At 40.8% G+C, this 24,847-nt stretch overlaps 1 protein-coding gene across 3 annotated transcripts in view; it reads left to right on the forward strand.

Annotated features, from left to right (window-relative positions):
- Glis3 (GLIS family zinc finger 3) overlaps window positions 1-24,847 on the forward strand; it is a 475,006-nt gene that overhangs the window by 2,763 nt on the left and 447,396 nt on the right. Inside the window, exon 2 of one of the 3 annotated variants that reach the window (XM_029567628.1) lies at window positions 11,911-12,394. The exons of 1 other annotated variant lie outside the window; for it this stretch is intronic. In XM_029567628.1, the coding sequence (XP_029423488.1) occupies window positions 12,007-12,394 (388 nt within the window). In that variant the 5' untranslated portion in view covers window positions 11,911-12,006. Of the gene's footprint in view, window positions 1-11,910; window positions 12,395-24,847 lie in introns of those variants that run through there. One more of the 3 variants, XM_029567630.1, reaches the window with a different exon arrangement.

A 24,847-nucleotide genomic window follows, 5' to 3' on the forward strand; every position in this document is an offset into this window, starting at 1 on the left:
CAACCGCATTCAGGAAAAGCACTGAAGGTTCTCAGTTGAGAGCATTTCTTGGCCTGAGGGTGAACTCAAGACAAATGCAAAGTCTCTTCTGCTTGATGAGTCATGATTTCTGTCTTGGGACACAGCCAGAATCTGTTACCCCTGTGTCTCCTTCCCCACTGGACTTCACTTTTTAGACTAAACTGGGAAACTTATTTTTTGGGTAAAAGGTGCATCTGTGTTTAAATCTTCCTGTTCTTTCTTTTCCCTCTCTTCTAAGTTTGTTTCCAGTGATACTACATAAAGCAGGTGCAACCTGTAGAAGTTTTCAGAAAAACAATGAAAGTTGTGCCTGGAAACTTTGAAGGGATCTAGTGTGTGATACAAAGAAGCGAATGAGATATGTTATTTTATTTCTCCTTGAGAACTGCTGATGTTTAACGATCATGCTTAAATGTACTACAGTAACTTTAATGTACTACAGTTTTTCTCTAGACTAGCTCCTTTCCTTTGAAAGAAAGGGGGCCATTATTTCTAAAACATGTGTTCTTACTGGTAGTTTGTTAAATTCTTTCGGTTCTTGCCAGGAAGACTCAGCCTGACCTTCTTGAATTTGAGTAGTTAATTCTGTGTGCTGCTGGGATAACTCCCTCTTCCCTTGCTTCACTTGAGGCTAGTTTGGGGAAAGCATCCTTTCTTCCTTTCATTGATGGTACCAGAGTTGCTTAGAAGGGTTAGCAGAGGTTGACTACCTGGAATTGATTGGTTTGTTTAGGAGGAAGTCATCCTTATTCCAAATAGGAAATAACTTTCTCTTTTTGGATGGACTCCATAGTCTATCTAGTGAGTGAAAATTTTACTAGGCCAAACACAGATAGGGGAAATTTAAATAAGTGGAATTCATGTTTTGTATCAGCTCTGCTTACGTTTATGTGGCAGAAAGTGGTCTTTCCATAGTTTCAGAAGACAGTTGAATGTTCTGTTTTTTCTTCTGTGTTCTTTCCTGCTAGTGCATTAAGCCTGAGGATGATCTTCTGCATTATCCTCATATATCATAATGATTGATCTTTGGAATGTTAATTTGTAATGCTCCCAGATTATATTAGTCACTTTGAAGGGGATAATTCAGGAAGCAGCATCCGTGTACACTCTCATCTCTGAAGAAGTCGCTTCCTGTGTTTCTGTAATTATTTTCTGTAGAGGATGTTATATTATAAATAAGGTAGCAATACAGACTTAACTCTTTTAAGTTTGGTTGGTTCACAGACTCGATCTGGACTAAAGAAAAAAGGTGCATAGGAAGTCTTTGCAATAAAAACATGGTGCCATTCTTATTCAAGAAGGATGAGACAAAACAAAGCCTTTAAGATGAAAGACCAGTTGAATGAAAAGATGCTCCCAAATTTTCCTAGTTTCCTACTTACTTTAGGCAGAGCTGACTCAGAAGCTTAATTGGGGTAAAAAATATCCATATGAAGAGAAAACCCATCAGTTTCATAAACTGAACAACTTGTGAAGCTAGCACATTGACAGCATCTCTCACAGGCCACTCCAGCGACTGCCTCCTTTCAGGTAACCACTGTCCTCACTTCTAGCAGATGTGGGAGTGTTCCTGGATTTTTTAAATTACCTTATGTGGATGGAATAGCCCAGGGTGTGCTCTTGAGTGGCTTCTTTTGCTCTGCACAAACTTTATAGTAGGTCAGGTAATTTGGATCTTGTTTTAAAGATGATGGAAACAGAAAATTTGGCTTACAGAAAGTAGGGTTTTGGGCATTACTTATATGGTAGAATTAGGGAAAAATACTAGTGAAACAGAATCATACCTCATGATAGTCTGGTACCTACCTGAGTGACTTGCCTGGTGTGACTACAGTTTAGTTGAACAGGAAAATGCTGAGGAGCTCTTTCCACCAAGGTGACCCAGTACGCATTGCAGTCCCGTGTGTGGACTAGCACTCCACAGCAAACGGCTTAGTCTCTGTACTGAATTGACTATATATATTTTTTCGCTAGTGTTTGTCATTGTCCACCATCATGTCAAGATTAAAACAAGAATATTGTGCCTGCTGAGAAGATGGCGAGGGTTTCTATGTCACTTTTTTCCTATGAGAGAAGGGAAGGAAAGAGAGAAGAGAAGGAACAGACTAGGAAGCATGCAACTGTAATTAAACTGGTTCCACAGGTGACAGAGCATGGGACTTGATTGCATGGTCACGTGTCACTTATACTGTATCTATTCAGACAATAAATAATAGAAGTAGGCTATAATTTCATATTTCACTTGTACCATGTTTTCTGTATAACATGAAAAACATGCAGTAAATATATGCATATATGTAAAGTAGTATTAAAGCATGCTTTAATGTGAAAGGATAGAGATGTAAGTTTAGTATAAAACAATTTGTATAAATATAAGGGCTTAGAGGAGTTCAATGATAAATTAGACATAACCACAAATCTTAATGAGCATTTCGATAGTGAAACGAAATGTAGGCAGGTAGCCATAATGTGCTATAGAATGGTAGGGATGTTAAGAGGTAAGTGTGCAAAGTGAAATATTTACATTTATTGGGTTCTTTTCTGTCCGGGGCACTCTGCTAGCAATGTGCCATGTATTTTCTCACCAATTGCTCTGTAATGCCATGAGCTATGCACAAGTATAACTATCTGCATTTTATAGATCAGTGACATGGAGGCTAAGGAAAGGGCAGGGAGGAGGGCCTAAAGTGGGCTTGGATGCTTGGAGGCTGAGTAAACCAGGCTTGGGAATAAGAAGTAAAAGGGAGGAAGGATGGGCTTGTGGGGATGGTCAGTTGGTAAAGCACTGGCCTTGTGAACCTGAGGGGTCAAGTTCTCTGCCTAGAACCCATGTAAAAATACTTGATGTGGTGGTGCACCCTTGTAACCCCAGCACTGGGGAGGCAGAGACAAGAAGATCCATGGGGCTTACTGGCCAGCCATTCTAGCTTAGTTGGTGAGCTCCAGGCCAGTGAGAGACCTTGTCTCAAAGGAAGTGGGTGACTTTCCTGAGAATGACACCTGAGGTTGTCCTCTGGACTCTACATGCATGTGCACATATGTACATATGAACCCCTCCGTGTGCATCTATACACACATGAGATTGTTGCACACACACACACACATACTCTAAGAAAAGAGGAAGAAGGTAAGAAAAACTTTGGAGGTACACTCTAAGGCAATGTGTGAGTTGAAAAGAAACAATCCAAACAAAATTAAGGCATGAGTCTCTAAAACTTGAGTCTTGAAGACTCCATGTAGCTGAGCGCATACTTCAGATGAAGAAAGTGGTGGGGCCATGCTTGTCTGTTGTGATCTCCAGGCCAAGAACATGAAAGGCTACACGTTCCTTCAGGGGCAGCAAGCCTTACTGAACAGATGGGCAGATAGGCTCAGAGTACAAGATCTGACCCTGACCCAGGCGCGCCGATAAAGTCTTTCTGAACATCAGTAATTCCTACAGTTCTGAGCCAGAGCTGTGTCGTTTCATTTCTAGGCTTGCTGAATACTGTACACAGAAAACCAACCAGAGGCCAGGCTGAGTATGACTTTTGTTATTTTTGTGTGTGAAGAAATAGATTAATGTTTTCCCAACCTTTTCAGCATGACCAATAGGTTCCACTTCTGTCTGTAACTTGGCTGAGTCATTCATGAAGGTTTAAAAAAATTTTTTTAATAAATATGTTGTCATGTTGGTTAAGGGCCTAGTCATTGTTGTGGATATTCATACTTCTGCCCTGATGTCAGTGAACAGAATTTAACTTGTGTAAATCTTTCAACCAGCAACTAAAAATAGTCTCATTGGTCACTTGTGAGCAGTAGCTATACTAAAGTAGAAAAATCACTGTTCCACACGTGATAGAGATTTTTTAAAATATGCTTGATTATTTGGTCTGACTGAAATTTTATTTCTAGACTCTTCTATAGGTAACTATTTATTACCCTTTTGAGAAAAATGGTGCTTTTAGCTTTTCAAATGGCCATTCACATGGACAGAGTAGTAGGTTATACAGACTAAATGCTGAGGAATGCTCTCTTTTCATTTCGGGATGGTTTACTACCTGTGTTCCTCTTTGTATGAGAATGGGTTTTAATTTTTCTTTTTAAAAGACATTCTCCAGCCAATTACGTTGCTTTTATGAGTTTGAAGAAGAAGCCTTTGTGTCTCAAACGATGGTCATGTGGGGCTCAGTCCCTGCAGTTCAGGTTAATTAATTCGGTGGTGACATCATCGGGGATGTGTTCATTTTTTCCACTTGATTCTTCATCTCAGGATCTGATGGTTAACTCATATTAAGAATACATTTAAAAAAAACTTAGCTCTTAAAGACTGAGATGTGTTAATTTAGTCTTTTCCACATTTTGTTTGTAAGATCAGGGCAGGACTTTATCATAGGGAAGAGCCTTTACCCTCTGCAGCAAGGAAGACCTAAAAATTGTCAGTCATTTCCATCTTGATTCTGTCAGCTGATCAAGTTTTTACTTTTGAGTACAATTAATTGCTACTTATCGAGCAAAAGACAGTGACAGGTAGCAGTGGTAAGAAAGTAGCTTTGTATTATTTAACTGTTCTTTAAAAAATAAAGTTAAAATGTCAATCTTTCAGATCTTTTCTTCATTGCAACTTTATTTTGGTATTTGGTATTTATTTGACTTTACTATTTCAAATGGCACTTTACCTGCAGTTGCTGTTTGTATTTGGGTAAGCAAAGGATCCAAATGCTTTTTTGAGAAATGGTCTCCCTATAGCCTCAGCTGCTCTGTGTAGATCAGTCTGGCCTCAGTCTCACAGAGATCCACCAGCTTCTTTCTACCGAGTACACGTGCCACCATGCCTGGCTCCAAATGCTCTTTTAACACTAGCTTTTTTCCCCTGTTTTATCTGTGACCTACCATAAAATACAGTGTTTATCTTATCTAAAACACACTATCTACACACAGATCTGTACACCTACAAAGAAATGAACTAGAATAGTACCTGACTACTAATATATCTGTTGTACTCTGATAGTTTTGAGTATATTCTAGTCTGCTCTATTTCATTAAGAAGTGCTTTCCCTGTTGAGTAACTGATGCCACAGGCTATCAGAGGACTGAAGCCCAGTTCGGAAAACACTTTTAGAAAGACTGCTTTGTTAACCATTGGTCTAGCAACTTAGAGCGTATTTGTGCCTAGGCTGTGTGTGCAAGGGCACTACCTTTCTGAACTTACCTGGTTACATTAAAAATATTTTTGGTTTTAAGTTCATCCACATTGTGTATAATTTCTTTTGACTGACCATTCTGAGTAGGGCCACAGCTTTCTGGACCTTTCTGTACTCATTGATGAGTTAATGACTAAGGCAAAGTAATGAAGCGCTTCTAAGTAATTACTGCTAAAACTAGTGACATTTGGTGAACTAGGCGGCTGTGAGAGTTATATAGACGCACTCAAGTGTGGAAAGTGCATTGTAAGGGAGGTTACTGAACTTTAATATTGCTCTGCAGTGGTGTCCTCCTGAAGGCTCAGATTTTCTTCCAGCAGTCTGTAATCACTGTCATTGCATGGATCTTCAGAATACTGTTTCTGACTTTAAGACTCATTAACTAGGCTGACTTCCTTTACTATCCTAGGCCATTCCCCCTTCCTCTTCTGTCCTGGCTATGTTTACTACTTATATTGTGAATTTTATAGCTGTAGATTTAGATTTAAAATGCATTGCCAGTTACTTTATTCTATATACTTAGGAAAATTATTTTAAGTTTAGGGTAAATTATATAAATATGAAATTTAAAAACATTAAAATATGGGCCAGGTGTGGTGCCATATGCCTTTAATCACAGGAGGCAGAGGCAGGCAGATTTCTGTGAGATCGAGGCCAGCCTGGTCTATAGAGTGAGTTTCAGACCACTTGGGCCTACAGGGTCTCAAAAAGGCCAAACACAAACCAAAGCAAAACAAAACACTCAAAACCATTAAGATAGTTTAGAGTTTGAATCCACAGCTTTATGAAAGTGCAGGTTTCTATTAGAGAGGATCCCTAACTCATATTAAAGCATCTTTTCTGAGTGATCTTTGGAAGACTGGCCTGGAGTCTCTGGTGGGAGCACTAATTTATACTATTGTTAACAGTGAGGGTCAGAATGAAAGCTCCTTCATTTCATTTCATCAGTGATTGTATTGTTTAATATATGAACATAATAATGTTCAGAATAACTATGGTAATATGATAATAATCAACATCAAACCTTGAGAATACTTGACTAACTGCCTTAGTCATTAAGTCATCAATGAGTACAGAAAAGTCTAGAAAGCTGTGGTCCTAAAACATACTTTTTAAAGTTTCTGCTCCATATCTCAACAATGAGTTAGCTTTCTTTTTGTGTAACTTCTGTGAATTTGTCAGTTTCACTGCATAAAGCTATGAACTCACAGAAACAATCAACTGTGCTTTATTGTGGGTTAATTTATCATGATACAGGACTCTCAAGTTTTGACTTAGGGAAATGACACAATTCACATCCAATACATTTCCTCCTAATATCCTTCAGCTTCACGGGCACATGTTTGCACTTTCCTCTTGTTAAAATTGCAGAGAAGAATAATTTTGATTTATTGGTGACATCTAATATAGCTGTGTTTATATTGTTGCCAATAAAATGACTTACATGATTGGTTTTTGTTTATACAATCTTTACTGAGGAGTCAGTCACCTGTGTTAGGACAAGGTACATTCTGCTTATTAAAATGAACTCTTGGGATCTAAGAACATTCAGCTCTATCTGTCCGTGATTAAATTGCAAAATGTGCTTCACTTTGTAGTCGCGTGTGAGAATACCTTATATTACTCATCAATAGGCTTTCCATTTCTATATTCTTCGGGCTTTAAAAGCTGTAACAGGAGAAGCCCATGAGGATAACAGGAACCTATTAACAATTAAAGCAGTGAAGTTGAAAAGACAGTGCTTAATGAAATTATACAATCATTAACCCAAAGGGGGAAAACAAAAAGAATCAATAACATGTCTGTTCTAGATAGCTTAGACACACACACACACACACGCACACACGCACACATGCACTACATATGTATGTGCACAAACATATATGTATATCTAGCATATAATATATGTAAAGTATGATCAGTTTGCTCCCTTACCAGTATTTTGTGCTTTATTTTCAGGTATGTGGTGTGTGTGTGTGTGTGTGTGTGTGTGTGTGTGTGTGTATGTATGTGTGCAGGGCAAGTAAGAAATGCTTGAGGCATAAGGAATGGAAAATGTAACAAAGGCTAAATGTAGCCTAAGGAAATGAAATGATGTATGAACATTAATAATTAACTGGCTCATCAGATGAATTATGACTAGATGAGTCTATTAATGATATTTGCTAAGAAAGGGCCTTTGGTTGTAAATAGACATTATGGAACTTGTGTTTCTGGAATTTTCTTGAATGGATGAGTTAACATTACTTTCATTTGTTTAATCTCTTAATTTGTGAGGAGCTCTGTGTAGAAGATGGAGTCATGATTTTAAATATTTTATTTATTATTATTATTGTTATTATTATTATTTTTGGTCTTTTTGAGACAGGGTCCCCCTGTAGCCCCACCTGGCCTGGAACTCACTATTATGTAGACCAGGTGGCCTGGATCTCTGTAAGCCTCTGCCTCCTAAGTGCTGGGATTAAAGGCATGTGCCACCATGCCTAGTGTGCTGAGATTTTTTTTTTAGAGGTCAGAAGAGGGCTTCGCATTCCCCTGGGACTGGAGTTAAGGATGGTTTGTAGCCGCCATATGGGTGCTGGGAATTGAATCTGGGTCCTCTGCAAGAGCAGTCAGTGCTCTTAACTGTTGAGCCATCTCTCCAGGTCTGGAGTCATGATTTTATATTTTGATGAAAGGTGTACTTTTTCTAGAAAACTAGTGGAATTATTAAATGGTTTTCTGTCTTAGCTTCCTCAGGGGTTAAGGTGCTCCGGGACCTGATTTACAGGAGTGTGTTTTAAAGAGTTTGAAAGTGGTCAAAAGGGAAGACTTAGTAACTCATTAGCAGAATGAGCATCTTCATTCTGAGAACCAGTGGAGTATAAAAATCTGAATATGTCCAAATGTCAGGTCTAAACAGCCTGAAATGTATACTTCTGTATGCCCTTTGCCTTTCCTTTGTAAATTGTTTTTTCTTTTTTCCTGTTGATTGCCTTGGATAAAGTAGTTGGATACAAGACAGAGGAGAAAAAGCTAGAGAAAGTTTTAAAATGGAAAAGGTTCATTTTATGGAACTCTTTGGTTTTAGGTTTTTGATGCTAATATCAGTGATTTTGTTTTCTTAGGAAAGTGTAAATTTAATACTAAATTCATTTTTCTTGGTTAGTGTGTTCGTGCATTGCTGGGGAAGGGCTCTCCCAACTGTCTTATTTTGATGGGGCTGGTAGAGTGCCACTGTTTATGCTTCCACACCTACCCAATTCACCTAGATTTAAGTGCCATAGGATTAAAACTTCATATGCATCTAGGACTGGAGAGATGGCTCAGCGGTTAAGAGCACTAACTGCTCTCGCAGAGGATCCACGTTTGATTCCTAGCAGTCACATGGTGGCTAACAACCATCCATAACTCCAGTTCCAGGGGAATCCAATGCCCTCTTCTGTCTTTCGAGGCATTCATTGCATGAAACGGGTACACTCATATTCATACAGGCAATACACTCATACACATAGCATAAAAAATAAAATATTAAAGAGCTTTATGTGCATTCATTATTCTAGTAAATGAGCATTTACTAATGATCCAAATGATCAGGGATAACAGAACATCAAGAGACCAGAGTCGTCACATTCACCTCCCTCAAGCTTTTACAGATGAAAATTTCTAAGTCCAAAGAACTTGTGGCTTTTCCAGTGTTCTTCTTACTGACCCTATGAGCCTGTGTCTTTCCTAAAACTGAGTACCTCACTCCCACTTTATTGCTAAGTGAATTTGGAGTTCCATCTTGGTCACATGGCTTAGCTTAAAAGTACATAAAAATATTACACTGAGTAAAGAAAATGGATTTCTAGATACTATTATGTAGTGTTTGAATTCTGTTGACATAATTCATATGAAAACTGGAGTTTTAGGCATATTTTCCCATTTAATTTACTTTTTCCATCTTGGGGCTGGTTTTGCTAGCTCTCATGCTGTTCACCTGTGGGTTTTTCGCTGCCATATTAATCACTCCACTTTCTGGCTGCTTTCTCAGTAATAAAATTTAAGAACATTTTGTTGTTTTTACTTTAAACCTAAAGCTATTTAAAACAGGAGTTCAATTTATAAAAAATAAAAAAAAAATATTCAGTATAAGACATTCAGGTGTGGGTGCCTGATACTTAGTTAAGTTCTCAGTACTTACTTTCTCCTTCTTGCAGACTCAGTGTCTTAATGATTGAGCCTAATGCTAAGTACTTAGTGATGTGTTTTTTAATCCAGATTTTTGATGAGAATTCCTGCTTGTATATAATGCTGGTGCCAAAAATGACTCCCTTATTAAAAAATAAATAACAGAAATGGGCGCAGTCTACAAATCTGCAGACACTTGTCGCTTGGATCATGGTCTAAGTGACTCATGTTTCCAGTCATGTTGAACAATTTTTCATTTTCGAAAATTGCTAATGTGACACATTTCTTTATGCTTTCTTTCATGGTGGGTACTGGATAAGTGCCCCCTCCCCTCAAGTTTAGAGTGCTCAGAACACAGTTTTTTTTTTTAAATATTTTATTTATCATTTTTATTTTTTTTGTGTGTGTGTATTGCCTGCATGTAGGTAAGTGCAGCTGTGTCATGCAATGCCCACAGAGGACAGAAGAAGCTGTCGGATCCCCTGGAACTGGACTTTTGGACAGTTAGCCGCCATGTGGGTGCTGGGATTTGAACCCGGGTCTTCTGCAAGAGCAGCCAGTGTTCTTAACTGCTCAGCCATCTCTCCAGCCCAGAAAACACTGTTTTTATCAGTGAGTGCTGAATAGATGACCAATTAGACTCTTGTTCATAATCAGCCAATGAATAAATGACAGTGACTGGACCACTGTTGTTCCACACACAACAGAAAAGGTGTGGGGAGTTTTCTAGTGTTAAAGAAAACCAGGCTTAGAACTAGTTTGATAGCAGCCTTATATCTTACTGTTTCATTAAAAACTTCAATCATAAACTGGGCATGGTGTCACATGCCTTTAATCCCAGCCCTTGGGAGACAGAGACAGGCGGATCTGTGAGATCGAGACCACCTTAGTCTACATATTGATTTCCAGGCAGTCTGGGACTACAGAAACCCTGTCAAAATAAAAACAAAAACAGAAAACGGAACAAATCCTTCAAGCATGCAGCTTTGGATAACTTGGTCTTACTTGTCTTTTCATGGGCACAGTAGTGGTAGGGAGTGTGTGTGTGTGTGTGTGTGTGTGTGTGTGTGTGTATGTATTAGATTATCTGATACTAGATACCTAATATGGAGGAGAGCGGTTGAGTGTTTCTTAGAACTGAATGGAATGACAGTTCTACATTTCACAAAAGATGGAATTCTTAGCGCAGCATAGAATTGGTAAAAATAAAGAACATTCCAAATTTATATTTTAATTATATATGGAGCTCCTAAACTTAGGCTTACTTGGTAAACTTTATGGAGAGTACATATCCAGTGAATGCTGGATTGAAATTTACATATTTCTTATTTCCTAAACTGGTAAAACAAAAATTTCTTACATTTTTTTCCTTCATAGCTTTCTTCCCATGATCATTTACAGAGTCATTTATTTTGGAGTTGAGTTGAAAATATTTGTCTAAGTCTTTAAGTGGATCATAGAGAAAAAAAAATGATACTCATCCTATTGAGGACATATAAATTCCCCTGCTTTGCACTCAGTTATCATTTCCTGTGTTTGTTCAGCCGCGGCTTATCTCCATGTCTATCTTTTCAGTGTATAAAAGAGTGAATGTCTCTCTTAGACACATTCAGTGGGCCATCTCATTGTACCTACTCTGGGGAGCTGTTGGTTAGGGGAGGGAAGAGCCTTCCTTCCACAGCGATTTAGAACCGGGAATCACTGACACCATCACACATAGTAGAGGATGGTATGCTGTGTTATGTCCGCACTTTTCTTGCTTTTTTCATAGGAATCTTCCTGACAGTATGGTTGATAAACTATGGGTCTTGCTTTGTGAACATACTGAACAGCTCACCTTTAAGAACCTCTCGTGTGCTTTACAGAAGACATTTTAACCAGCCTTCTCCTCTTTCAGAACTCAAATGGAAGGTGGTGCATTGTGGTATTGAGTCCATTTTCATCCCTGTAACCTCAGAATCCAAGACTTTGATGTTGCTGTAAATATTTAAGTATAAGGATATATAAAAACTAATATCCCTATGCCTAGATCTTAACCTTTTACAATTTTAAGGGCTATGAAAATATTCCTCTTGGAATGAACATCGTAGATGGTGTAAGGTCCCCGTTATCTAATTTAGAGGACACACCTGCTTTGTGTTTGTTTACTGGGAACTTCAAAGGTCAGTCTCATGGAGGCTGATGTTCCGGGTTTCCCAAGACCTATTGTAGCAAAAATGAAGTAGTGTATGAACAGATCCTTTTGGAAGCAGAATAGTTTATTTTACAAGTTGGCTCCAGTAGACTGATGGGAGTTGCCAAGAGCACCATATTGATAAGGGCTCAGTAGCAAGCAAAACAGTGTAGCAATCCATAGCCCCTACCTCTCATGACTGCAGAGGTAGAGAGGGCCTGCAAATAGTCAAGCATTTGATGATGTTCTACACAAGAGGCCGGTTTGCCAAGCACGCTTCTTATCTTCCTGTATAAATACTATACAGGTTGAAAACGCACTGTATCTTATTTTCAGTTTTGTTTTTTAAAATGCCTCCTGCATTTTTTTGTTTTTAAACAGGCTTATCACCCACATCATGGATAACTTACTTGGCTTGGCCTGAAAGAGTCCTTAGTGACATTGGATATTGACTTTCTGGGGCTCAGGGCTTTCAGAATGAATGGAAGATCATGTGGTATGAGTCTCCACCGGACATTGGGAACCCCACAGGGGCCTGGACTGCTCACTGGCCAGCATATCCCTCCCATTCGAGCCCACTCAGGCACTCCTGGCCCCTCATCCTGTGGCAGTACACCCAGCCCTGCTCTTGGAAATCTCACTAACAGCCTTCACCTCAAGATGTCCTCAGGAGCAGGGATGGCTCCTCAGAGCAGCATGGCCGAGAGCTCCATCCATCTGCCTGCCCTGAGCCCCAGGAGACAGCTGCTCACTAATGGGAAACCTCGATTCCAGGTCACTCAGCCTGGTGGCATGGTGGCATCACACTCTGTAAAACCAAAGCAGCAAGAGTTTGGAAACCCCTTTTCTCCAAATCCTGGGAAAGGTAGGATTGACTTTTTGCAATCTCTTAAAAATGGAAACTTTAAATCTCGCCCATGTCTGTTCACTGCCAAGAACTTCTATATGCAATATATGTAATCCAATGTCAGAGTCAAAGTTCGTGGTCTCATGATGATATACAGCTTCCTTGGTAAGGATTTGTGTGTGTGTGTGTGTGTGTGTGTGTGTGTGTAGGGTTAAAAGGTGAGTACAAATGTGTGACACCTTGGACTGTGACACAATAGAAGGTAAGGCAGAAACATCCAAGTTAAAGGGACATAAGGTATGAGGTGATAGCAGAAGGGCAAGAGCAAGGTGATAAAGGTCCTGTGTCCTCTGGACACCGTGGCTTGTACCGGCTTAGGGGTGGGGAAGGGATGTATGAACTTTATGGGTCATGGAGGAGCTGAGCTGAACTTCCACTCATGCTGGTATTTGACATACTAAAGGTGGGGCTGGAGAGATGGCTCAGCAGTTAAGAGCACTAGCTGTTCTTGAAGAGGACCTGGGTTCAATTCCCAGCACCCACATGGTGGTTAACAACTGTCCATGTCTCCAGTTGCAGGGGAATTAATACACATACGTGATAAGCAAATTAAAAGGGCAATCAATAGTTTTTTGTATACAGAAGCAAGCTGGAATAATAAATAACTTTTCCCCCCCTAATACTGGGAATTGAAACTGTGAACTTACATGGGCTAGGTAACTGCTATACCACTGAGAGCCATCCAGCAAGAATAATGAAAACGGATTTTAAATTTGAGAGGAATTAGAAAACTTGGTTCATTTGAAATGCAGAGAGAATGTACTTTTAACTCAATAGTGATTGAATTACCATATATTTCAAATTAAAGAGTAATTGTTGGGGAATAAAGTATTTGAATGACACACTTTCTCTAACAACTGCTGTGGACTTAATGAAGTTACATTGCAGATGGTATGCATGTTTAAGCTATAGAGAAAGAGCCTGCCTTCCTACATAAAATACAGCTTTTTATGTAAAATAGTGCAATTATATATTCCTTAAGGTACTTATCTTTCCATCTTAAATGTTTATATTAAAAGTACTTAAATACAAAATAGAATTCTTAGCACCATCTGAATAGCCACTTATGCTGTTAATTAAAGTGAATAATGATTTCTATTAGGCAAGTAGCCAAAGATTTGCTTGTCTTAGTGTCTGTGTATTTCAGCATATGGAATGTTTGGTGAAAACGGGGAGATTAAAAAAAAATACACAACACTAAACACGTGTAGCTTTTACATTTCTCTTTTACCTTCTTTTATTTCTTTAATTTGGTCTAAATTTGGTTCGTAGCTTGCTTTCTTGGAAGTACTGGTGTTTAGTACAGGAAAGGTTTCTTAGAGGTGAGGGTCTTATTCAAAATAGTTTGCCATTGTTAGGTTACTGCCCTCATGTCAGGACAAGCTGAGTTCCTTAATATCAAACTCGTGTTGAGGTTTTCAGAGGCTGAGGCCCAGTGAAATCGCTCAACTCACCTTGACTAGCTTACTTTTATGGGCACTTATGTTTGTCAGTATAACAGACGGTGGTAATAGTGAGAATATTAATAGTTTGAGCTTTTCATATCAAAACTTAGCACGTGTCAGGCAGTGTGGGAATGCTTTCCAACGTAAAGTTTCAGTGATTCCTCACAACAGTCCTGGGTGTATGCTGTGGTTGATTTAACTGATAAGCGATTTAAGGTCTAGAAAGACTAAATAACTTCAGGGGCACTAACCAGGAAAGAGTTTGAGGATGTTAGTTTGATAGTAACTGGTTGTAGTTATAATTACAATCATAGTTTAAAATGTGCTTTAGGAACTTAGGTTAAATGAACTCAACTGAAGTGAGTTGTCAGGGCCAATACGCCTTGGAGCACATGTTACTGGTAGTACTGCTTCCTGAGTTTCCTCCTGAGGTCTGCTGGCTTCTTGATCAGCTTGCTAGGTACAGTGCCTGGCCTCAGTTGGAATATTTGGAGCGTGTGTGCTCTCATGTGCTCTCAGATAAGAAGATGGGGACACTCTGTTATTATTCCTCTTAGCTTCACAGCTTGGATTCCATCATGGTTTGGCCGGTGCCAGAAGTGGCTGAATTGTTCCTTGCAGATCTTGACTGACAGTTCCTAAACTAAGCCAGTAACTGATGGTCTGGATCTGTTTGAACTTGAAAGTGATCTGATCATTTTCTCAACAAATAATTATTGAGCATAGATTGTGGATGAACCACTGTTTTGGAAGTGGACTTGCTAGAAAAGCATGGTCTCTCCCTCGGGGTGTTAGTGAATTCAGACAAATATATAGGCAGTTCAAGTCAGTTGTGGGTTCTGCTAGAGATATACTCAGAGTAGTAGTGTGGCAATTGTGTGTGTGTGTGTGTGTGTGTGTGTGTGTGTGTGTGTGTAGAGGCCAGAGGTCAATGTTGGATGGATGCCTTCCTTAGTCACTCACCACCTTTTAGGTAGGGTCTCTCACTGAACCTAGAGCTCACTGATTTGACTAGACTGGTTGGCTAGTGATTTCAGGGTTCCTCCTTTCCTACCTCCCCAGCATTGGGGTTGCAGACATGTGTCACTTCTGACTTTTATGTGAGTGGTGGGGAACCTGAACTCAGGTCCTCAACTCCATGTAACAACTTTTGAGAGCTTCATGGCCCCTTTATAGTTGGATCAGGGAGGAGACTAGGACATCTAAGAGGACACTTTGAGGATGAGGTGCTATTCTTGCAACTGTGGAGTATACTCAGTTGTGTGTGTGTGTGTGTGTGTGTGTGTGTGTGAGAGAGAGAGAGAGAGAGAGAGAGAGAGAGAGAGCGCTGGCATATGAGGGAGCTGTCTAGAATTTGTTTGGGGTAGGGAGAAAAATGTACTCCTAGCCTGGACCTGAGAGACCAAGGGCCCATTTCAGGTTTCTACCTGACTTCACATGGAGTGGAGGTTCAGGTTTTTGTAAGAGATGGAGCTGGAGAGAGGTGAGCAAAATGAAGTAGGTGAAGAGCTGTGAGGGATGCACCAAGGGCTCTGGGTCTCCTGTGATCCCAGGGCAGCATGGTGACTCTGTGGGAATACCAGCTGGGCTCCCAGAAAAACAAGACTAAGAGAATGTATATAATTATATGTGTGTGCATATGCATGTATGCATGTAAATAAAGAGGCTTATTATAAGGAATACGCTCATGGGATTGTGGAGTCTGGCAAGTCCCCACATCTGCAGGGTACCTTAGCAAGCTAACAGGAGACTGGATGATTTAATTCCAGTCTGAGCTGAAGGCCTGAGTGGTGGTGGAGTCCCAGTGCAAAGAGTAGCACTCTCGAGACTCAGTAGAGGCAACGTTTCATTGCGAGTCCAAAGGCAAGAAAAAAACCCACCCAACAGTCCCGTTCAAAGGCAACCAGGTAAGAAAGAATTGCCCCTCACAGAGGGGAAGGTCAGCCTTGAGTTGATTGGATGTGCTAGCTTGGATCCCCTTTCCTCGGATCAGACTGCTGATTTAAATGTTAACCTCATCCAGAAGTAGCCCATCATGTTGATGAGATGAGATGGAATAATGTCTCATCAAACATTTGAACACCTTGCTGTGCAGGCAAGTTCACACAGGGCTGTCATGACAGTGTGGGGTTTGCACAGCTGATGAGAAAGGGCTTTTTCTGAACCCTGGGAATGTATTAACTCTCTTGGGACTGTATCTGGAGAAATTAAGTTCCTTAGGATTATCACAGAGGTGAGCACCTGACTTGAAGGCTGGGAATTTCTAGGAGGACTCTCATGGGAAGTCTATACCTGACAGTAGTGTTTCTACTGCTTCCGGATTGCTTTCCAGTTCATCTGGAAATGCGGGTAACAATGGCTTCAGCTACTATGGTGTGAGTCTTGTCAAGGTCAGTGGAGTAGCACAGTGATCTGGAGAATCTCAGGGCATTTTAAAATTTAAAGGCATCAGAGGGATACAAGACATTCTTTGATCACTAGAGAAACTTTTAGCTAGAGAAGATTGACACTTTTCCATAGTAAATTTCATTTCATTCCTTTTAGTAATCTTTACAAAGTTCTATTCTCAATAAAAGCAAGTACTTTTTGTGTCCATGAAAACATCATTCACCATAACCAGAAAACAGAAACAAATGTCTATCACAGGAGAACTGTATAGACACAAAATGATACATATGTAGAGACATGAGGAATTTATTCAGCCTTGAGAAGGAAGGAAATCCCGGCACATATTGCAACAGATAAACCTTAGATAAATGATGCTAAATGAAATATACCCACCATAACAGTACAAGCATTGTATGATTCCTCTTGTGCAAAGTCCTTGGAATAGTCAAATTTATAGCAACAGAAAGAATGGTGGTTGCCAAGAGAAGTTAGCATTCAGTAAGTACAGACATTCAGTTTAACTCTTACTGTGAGAAAGTTCCATTGGTATTCTGTTTGAAATTATTAGTTTTGGGGTATTTCTTTGAGATAGGATCTCGCTGTAGCCCAGGCTGACCTGGTATGGTGCTCACTTTTAGACTAGGCTGGCTTTGAACTTGAGCCGATCCCTCTGCCTCTGCCTGCTGAGTGCTGGGATTACAGGCATGAGCCATCACACTGGGCTGTTCTGCTACTATTTTAAAAAAATCAGCAGATGTGAAAATACAGGAAGTGAGCATGGTGGGATCCAGTCTTATTCCAAGGTTTGAGAAGTAGTAAAGGGTGCTACTGGAGCATACATTCCTTCTGAAATTACGGTTGAGAACCAAATAGGCGTGCTTTTTCCTTTTAATAATTTTTTCTTTTAATTACTTTTTTCAAGCAGCTAATAAGTTGCAAGTACCTAAATGCTGTTAAGTGTTAACACCTAACTCCTTAATGAATGTGGTTGTTAGGTGTTTCTTTGGGCCTGTGGGCACCATGAAAACACCTAGTGAGACACTCACTCAGTGGGCCACGTCTGCAAGCACCTAGGTCCTGTCATGAGGTAATTTTTCTCATAAAGAGAAAACTGGGTCACTGTTGGCTGCATAGCTCTACACTGTCAGGTCTCAGACGGTGAAGTGTTCCTCTTGGCTGCACAGTGGCTGCCTTATTCCAGCACTTGACTAGTCTGCCTTCTGAGAAGAGAGGGAAGGAAAGATAAAGACAGAGAGATAAAAGATGATTTTCCCTCAATTTCACCCCCTCTAAAGCTTCATAGGCCCATCCAGTTATCCCCACTCAAATTAGCTAGCCTTTCATAAACTACTTAATAATAAAATTCATTGTCTGGTCTGAATCTTTTTGATCCTTTGGCCCTGCATCATTTTGTATTGTGTTCTATTATAATTAATTAATAATTGGGATTTTTTTTTTTGAGACAGGGACTCACTATGTAGCACCAGATGGCCTGAAGCTCACTATGTAGACCAGACTGGCCTCAAGCTTACAGTGCCCCTCCTGCTTCAGCATCCCCCAAGTGCTGAGATTACAGGCAGTTGCCGCTACACACATCTTAATGTATTTGACTTTTTAGCATTTTGCCACTTTGATCTTTTTCAGGTACATTGAACCACTTGACAACAAGTGGCAGGCATTGTGACATTTCGCCTTCAAAGTGGCATTCTTCATGTATACACACAAATACATAGTCATCATAGCCAAGGAAGTTAACTTTGACACAACAGTATTACTTATACATAATTATACCTTAGCATGAAGTCCACAATCAAATAGATTTTACAACATTTTATACTGTATTCCGAAATTAAATGATTTTCTCTCTCCACTTAGAATCCAATTGCCCTTCATGGCAGGTTTGACAGATCTAATCGAGATCTTGCTTTACATCTGGCTGTTCTAGCTCTTCAGGTTCTTCTTTTCCAGAACATTCCTCTCCCTCCTGCACCATTCCTTTGTGTTGGGTTCTGGCTGGTTGTTTTGTTGCTCAGGCAGGTGTGCCCAACCATTGCTTCTCTATCTCATTCAGGTTAGAGTATAGCACAGGTAGGGCTGAGGAGGTGGTTCAGTGGAATAATAGAATGACGATGGAATAATAATAAAGGAATAATGATGATCAAGTGAGTACCCGAGTTTAGATCCCAGCACCCACGTAAAAGTCGGATACGGCAGAGTGCTTCTGGAGCTCCACTGCTGGTGTGGCGCATAAGCTAGAGGATCCCCAGAGATCACTGGTCAGTCAGTCTAGCTGAATAGTGAACCCTAGGTTCAGTAAGAGGGACCCTCAAAAATAAGGTGGGATGTGATAGAGGAAAAACACCTGACGTCAGCCTCTGGACTCAGCATGCCCCCCACCCCCCATGCACACACATTCATATATCACATAACACACGCACACACACACACACACACACACACACACACACACACTACGGAGGTTATTTGTGTGCCCACGTCATCACACCAGGAAGCATTAGCTGCTCTTTCATGGGATGTGAGGTGGCCATGTTTGGTGACCTAGTGAAAGTGTTGTCACCTGAGATCATGAAGGGCACTTTTCCTATCAAAATTGGTCAATAATGGTAATTATGTTAACAGCCTCTCAGAGCTTCCACTGTTGGTCCTTATCTGAATCAGTTTTTGTTGTTGTTGTTGTTGATTGTATAATAGTGATTTCCTGCTTGTATCATTCCTCGGTGTTTATTAGCTGGTGTATTAGTTTCAATGATGCTATAATGAGATCCCTGACAGAAGTGACTTAGAAGGGGAAGAATTTATTGTGGCCATAGTTCAAGGAGACTTCTGTCCACCATAGTAAGGAAGGTATAGCGGCAGGAGCGCGTTTGTCACTACAGCAGGAGTGTGTGGTTCCTGTTACAGCAGCCAGACTGGGAGGCAGAGGGTTAGTTAGTTCAGAACTGGTAATAAGCTTCCAAGCCTGCCTTTATTGGTTGCCAGCATGGCACCATGGCCAGGTTTCTGAGAGTGCCACTACCTGGGGCAACAGTTCAAACTGTGAGCCTATGGGGGACATTTCAGATTCAAACTACAACAGCTGGAATTCTACAGAAAGAGGAGCTTCTCACCTCTCTTTGAGAATCATTGAGGAATTCCTTTTAAAACCTCTTTTCTGCTCTCATTCATTACCATCATTCTTTCTGATGCTCCAATGACCCAAATATAACCAGAGGAACCCCCCTTAAGATCAGTTCCTTCATCCTTTTGCATGTTCCCATTAGGAACTTCCTGCTTTCAGGCATAACAAGATGTTCTAGGCTCACTTGTTCTTCCTTGCCCTAGACCTGAAATCACTCATTTTCACCCAAATCTCAAGTCCATTTTAGTGGGGAATAATATTTGGAGAATTGTGTGATAGCATATCTGGGATGCCATGGCTTCCAAGCCTGTAATGTGGCTAGAATTAAAAAATGCATTAGAGAAAGTCCCAGTTCCATGTGCTTCCACAAGCTTCCTCATTATAGTCCTCGAGAACCTGGTTTGTAGACATTAGTATCTTATTCTGCCTACAGTGGCGGAAGGGGTTGCTTTCTGCTTAGTGTTTCTGAGGCAGTAGACATTAGTTTTCCAATTGATTGCTTACTTCATGTCAATTTTGAATGTATGGAGATGCATGTTCCTCTCTGGGCCTCTGGGGCAGCATGGGAACTTGCTGTCCTCCCTCAGACTCGGAGGTGTAGGGCCTCAGTTATGTTGTGTATAATAGTAGCATTTCTCTACTTTCTAGTCCAACAGTATTCACTGTAATTAGACTGGTAGAAACACACTTTTCAAAGTGTCTGAGAAATCAGTTTTATGATCCCCACTTTAAGTACATTTGATATGACTATTTAAATATTTAAGACAATTCTGCATGCATAGTACCCAGAGGGCTCTATAATTGGGAAGATTTTCATTATAAAGGCTTTTATTTTACCTCAGGGCCTCTGACTTTTCTTGCTGAGTTCTGCTGTCCTTGGAGACAAAAGGAATTAGTTATTCATTAGCATTTGTGGGTTATTCATTATTGTTGGTCAGAGAAACACAGCATCATATCAACAAAGGACACCAATTAATTGGGATTTTAAAACTCTTTTGTGCCACTTAAGGTTGGTGTCTCTTGTAAAGACCTGGTTCAAGGAAGATAATGTATTATGTGAAGCTGAGAGGTCTAACATTTAATGTGTTTTAAATAATGCGTGAGGTTTTTAACTTTTATTTTGTTCTGTTTCTTGTAGTCTGGGGTTCAGGTCAGTGTTGATTCCTCGGTGGGACAACCAGCTTCGGGTTTCCCTCTATGCCATCTCATAAACCTTATAATACACTGATTGAAAATGTTACTTCCCTGTATCATTCCTCTACTTTGTTTTGAAAAACAACAGACAATGGAAATAGACCTCACCCCCCCGGCCTGTGGCTGTTTTGAATGCGCCATCTTGGAATCAGCTACAGAGTAGCAACACAGAGTAGCAACACGAAGTCCTCTTATTCTGGAAGAGATACAGTTACTATGTTAGCTAGAGAAAGGGAAAAACATTTGGCTCCTTTTTTTTTAAACTTCTGCTTTTTAATCATTTCTATTTCCTTGCACTTCCAGTGTGGCTTCCTGTAGAATTAGAGCAAATAAAGTTAATATTCCATAAAAGTTTCCAGAAATAACCAAACCGGCCATAGACCAAAGACATTATTCCATTTGAGGCAGCTAGAGTTTTCATTCTAGCCAAGGAGGCAGGTGAAGTACAATGTTTACTTTTGTTTACTCCCTGGGCTATACAGGGTCTACTTTGTGTGATTTATTGATGCTGGGTGTAAATCAAATCGATGATGAATTTCCAAGTATTACTGAATAGCAGGCACTATTTGTTCCAGTTATAAAAGTGCTTTGTCAGTCTGGTAGCATTCCACATTATAAGCCTATAGTGTATTCCATGAATAACCTTCTCTCTCTTGAAGTGCTGTAGGATAGGAAACTGAAAAGTAACATCTATCAATCACCTATAGCACTTTTAAAAGGCTGTTCAACGGGAGCTGCCTTGGATTTACACAGGACTTTGTAGTTTACAGCTTTCATGTTGGTTCTTTCTTGGGATGTGATCAGAAGGGTATGTGTCAATTGGTCTGATTTTGGGGATGAAGAAACAGGCTGGGCTTGCTGGCAACCTCATTCTTCATGTGCTTTGTGACTTCTCCTGGAAGAAGACCCCACGGATCTGTGGCCTCATGCTACAGGAGTTCTGAGAAGTCTTGCCCCTTCTCTCGCTGTTGCAGTTTAAGTTTATTGATGAAAGAGCAAGCATTTGAACATGCAAATGGCTCACTGTTGTTCCATGCCCAGCCAGCAGAGGAAGGCTCTGACTCCTGTCTGGGACAGTGGTCTTTGATGCGCTTCAGCAGTTGGACCCTGTGAACATGGACCGCACTGTCTGCCTAGAGAGGAGCCAGCAATCTTTGTGTTGTGACACCTGAGTGACAGCAGGAGCACGCTGCCCTGCTGCTGAGTAGATCTCTAAAACCAGGTTGATGCATGTGGTTTTCGTGAATAGGGCTTGTAACTCCTGACTCACCACATTTTAAAGACAGTACATAGTGACTTGTATTAAATACTCATTTTCATAGCTTCTCTATTTGAATAATGAAAGAAATGGAAGGTCTGTAATTGGCTGTCACATAACTAAGAAGTTAAAAGGTAACTCTGGTGGTATGGGACTTTGTGGCTCAAGGATAGCCCAAGGACCAGCCGTTTTCATATCTTCAGGCATTGGTTAGAAACACATAGTCCCAGGGCCACCCCAGACTTGCTCAATCAGGGTCCCTGCTAACAAGCTCCAGCTGGCTCGTGTGCTCAGGGCTAGCTTCATGGATGTGTGAGCAGCTGCACAGGGACTAAGCTTACAGGGGTGTCCTGCATGTAGATGTTATCTCCTGTGGTTGCTGTCAGGACATTCCTACTAATTTCATCTTTAAGTTTGTGGTTTTTTTAGTGAAGTATGGTGGGACACTGGAGCATGCACAGGGGCTTAGAGTCATGTGTGGTCCCACCTCTTGCCAGGATGGCCACCACTCCCACTCAGTGTCTATTATTGCTCTCTATTAATGGCAATGATCGGCGATGAGTTTGAGGAGGATCTAGAGGCATGTGTGTTCCATGTGCCCTTTGTGGGCCTTTGAGGCTGTTGGACACTTTTGGGGGTTTGCCTTGGGAGTACAAAAGAAATCCAACATCACAGAGCAAATTAAGGAGCACTCCAACTGAGAGAGAGAGAGAGAGAGAGAGAGAGAGAGAGAGAGAGAGAGATAAAGGAAAAAGCTTTTTCTTGCTGTTTTCTTTTTGTTTTTTTTTGTGTTTTTGAGACTCCCTGGAACTCACTATGTAGACCAGACTGGCCTTAGTCTCACAATAATCTACTTGCCACTGTCTGCCGAGTGCTGGGATTAAAGGTATGCACCTCCACACCCAGCTTCAGACCTCAGTTTTGATCCCACAAGAAGACAAAAGATAAGGGAACTCAAAAATACCCTCCTCACAGTGCAGCATCTCCTAGATAACAGTTATCAAATAAAACCTGTGTTTAATCCTGACCTGCCACCAGTGTTAACTGCAGGTTATAGTTACACCCTCAAAACCACGAATGAGCAAAAAAGCAGTAGGGGGGGCTGAAGGGATGGCTCAGCAGTTAAGAGCTCTTGCTGTTCTTGGAGAGGACCTGAATTCACTTCCCAGTACCCACATCTGGTGTCCTGGAACTCACTATGTAGACCAGGCTGGCCTTGAACTCACAGAGATATGCCTGCCTCTGCCTCCTGAGTGCTGGGATTAAAGGCATGCACCACCATACCGGCCTTTTTCTTGCTTTTTAAACAAGACACTCAGCATTTCATTTTGTAGTGGCCTCCACAAATTCTGCCACTGACCATGTAAATGCAGGGTGAGCTTTGAGACACACCACCACACTACTACTACTCAGTTTCCTAGACTGTAAAATGTGATAATGTGTTATCTTCATTCCCAGTGGACAGAGTCTAGGCAATGTGGCTTTGAATAGTGTCCGGGATCCCTCTCTCTTTGGCTTTGGTTTCATTAGGGTGATAATTAATAGTGGACAGCAAGGCCTTACCGTGTGTGGGGATGACAGAGGGGAGGGTTCACAGTAGGATATGAAGAGCAGAACACAGGTCTTCAAATCTGTAGGTGGATGGAAAGTGACAAGAAGCTGAGGAAAAACTGGGGTTGGGCACGTTGGGCCACGTGTGTTGTCTCTTTGGGTTGTAATCACTGTTTAGACAACTCTGACGCATGTACTGTGGTGGAACAGAGCATGGCTTTTGTGTTTGAGACTGAATGGACTGTGACCCACTGGCGACATGTAAAGTATGGTTGTTTCGACTACAAACATGTGAGGCAGTATGATTCCACATCCCCAGCAGGTTGCTGCTGGGACGGCTTGCCCCTCCTCTGAAGTCAGGGGGAGAGCTCAGTCATTCCTCCCATGTTCAGACAGTGGTGGAAAGCTACTTGATGAGTAGATTAAAGATCCATAAAAACTTTATTTTCATGGTGTGATTCAGAAACCAAAGAGAAAAATTGAAATCACAACAAATAGGCATTGAAGTAAAGTAAAACTATTTTTAAAGTTTACCCCTAATTTAAAGGACATTTTCAAGAGTGAAATGGAACTGCATTAGCAACTATGCCCAGGATTATCCTCGATGAACTGGAATATAGGGTCCCCTGTCATTTAGGGGAGAGTTCAATTAGCTTAAATTCAGAATCAACTTGCTCAATGAGCTTAACATCACATAAGTAAATGGCAAAATTACCTCTTAGTGCCAGTGAGTGAGGGTCTGTTTTTATGTAGAACACTTAAGTTTCTGGTTAGTCTAGAACTGAAAAATAACATAGCTAATAATTATTTAGCACTGTGTATGTTCTAGAACTGTGGTAAGCTTTTTAAATCTTAATCATCTACTACCTTAGGAAATACCCCCTATTGAAAATGAGAGAGAGAGAGAGAGAGAGAGAGAGAGAGAGAGAGAGAGAGAGAGAGAGAGAGAGAGAGAGAGAGAGAGAGAGAGAGAGAGAGAGAGAGAGAGAGAGAGAGAGAGAGAGAGAGAGAGAGAGAGAGAGAGAGAGAGAGAGAGAGAGAGAGAGAGAGAGAGAGAGAGAGAGAGAGAGAGAGAGAGAGAGAGAGAGAGAGAGAGAGAGAGAGAGAGAGAGAGAGAGAGAGAGAGAGAGAGAGAGAGAGAGAGAGAGAGAGAGAGAGAGAGAGAGAGAGAGAGAGAGAGAGAGAGAGAGAGAGAGATATTGAAAAGAGAGAGAGAGATCTTGAAAAGACAGAGAGAGAGATCTTGAAAAGACAGAGAGAGAGAGAGAGAGAGATAGATCTTGGAAAGACTAACAAATATCCCCAGGAACACCCTGCAGAGGAGGATGGGCATTTAAACCCATCTCAGGGACTCCAGAGGCCTAAATAGCTATAAGTTGTTATTTTGGCTTTCTGGCACATGGGTTTTGCCTGAAAAGTTTAGATTCTTGGCAATT

This window comes from Nannospalax galili, unplaced genomic scaffold (genome assembly GCF_000622305.1).
Source record: "Nannospalax galili isolate Female #2095 unplaced genomic scaffold, S.galili_v1.0 scaffold241, whole genome shotgun sequence".
NCBI classification, from domain to species: Eukaryota; Metazoa; Chordata; class Mammalia; order Rodentia; family Spalacidae; genus Nannospalax; species Nannospalax galili.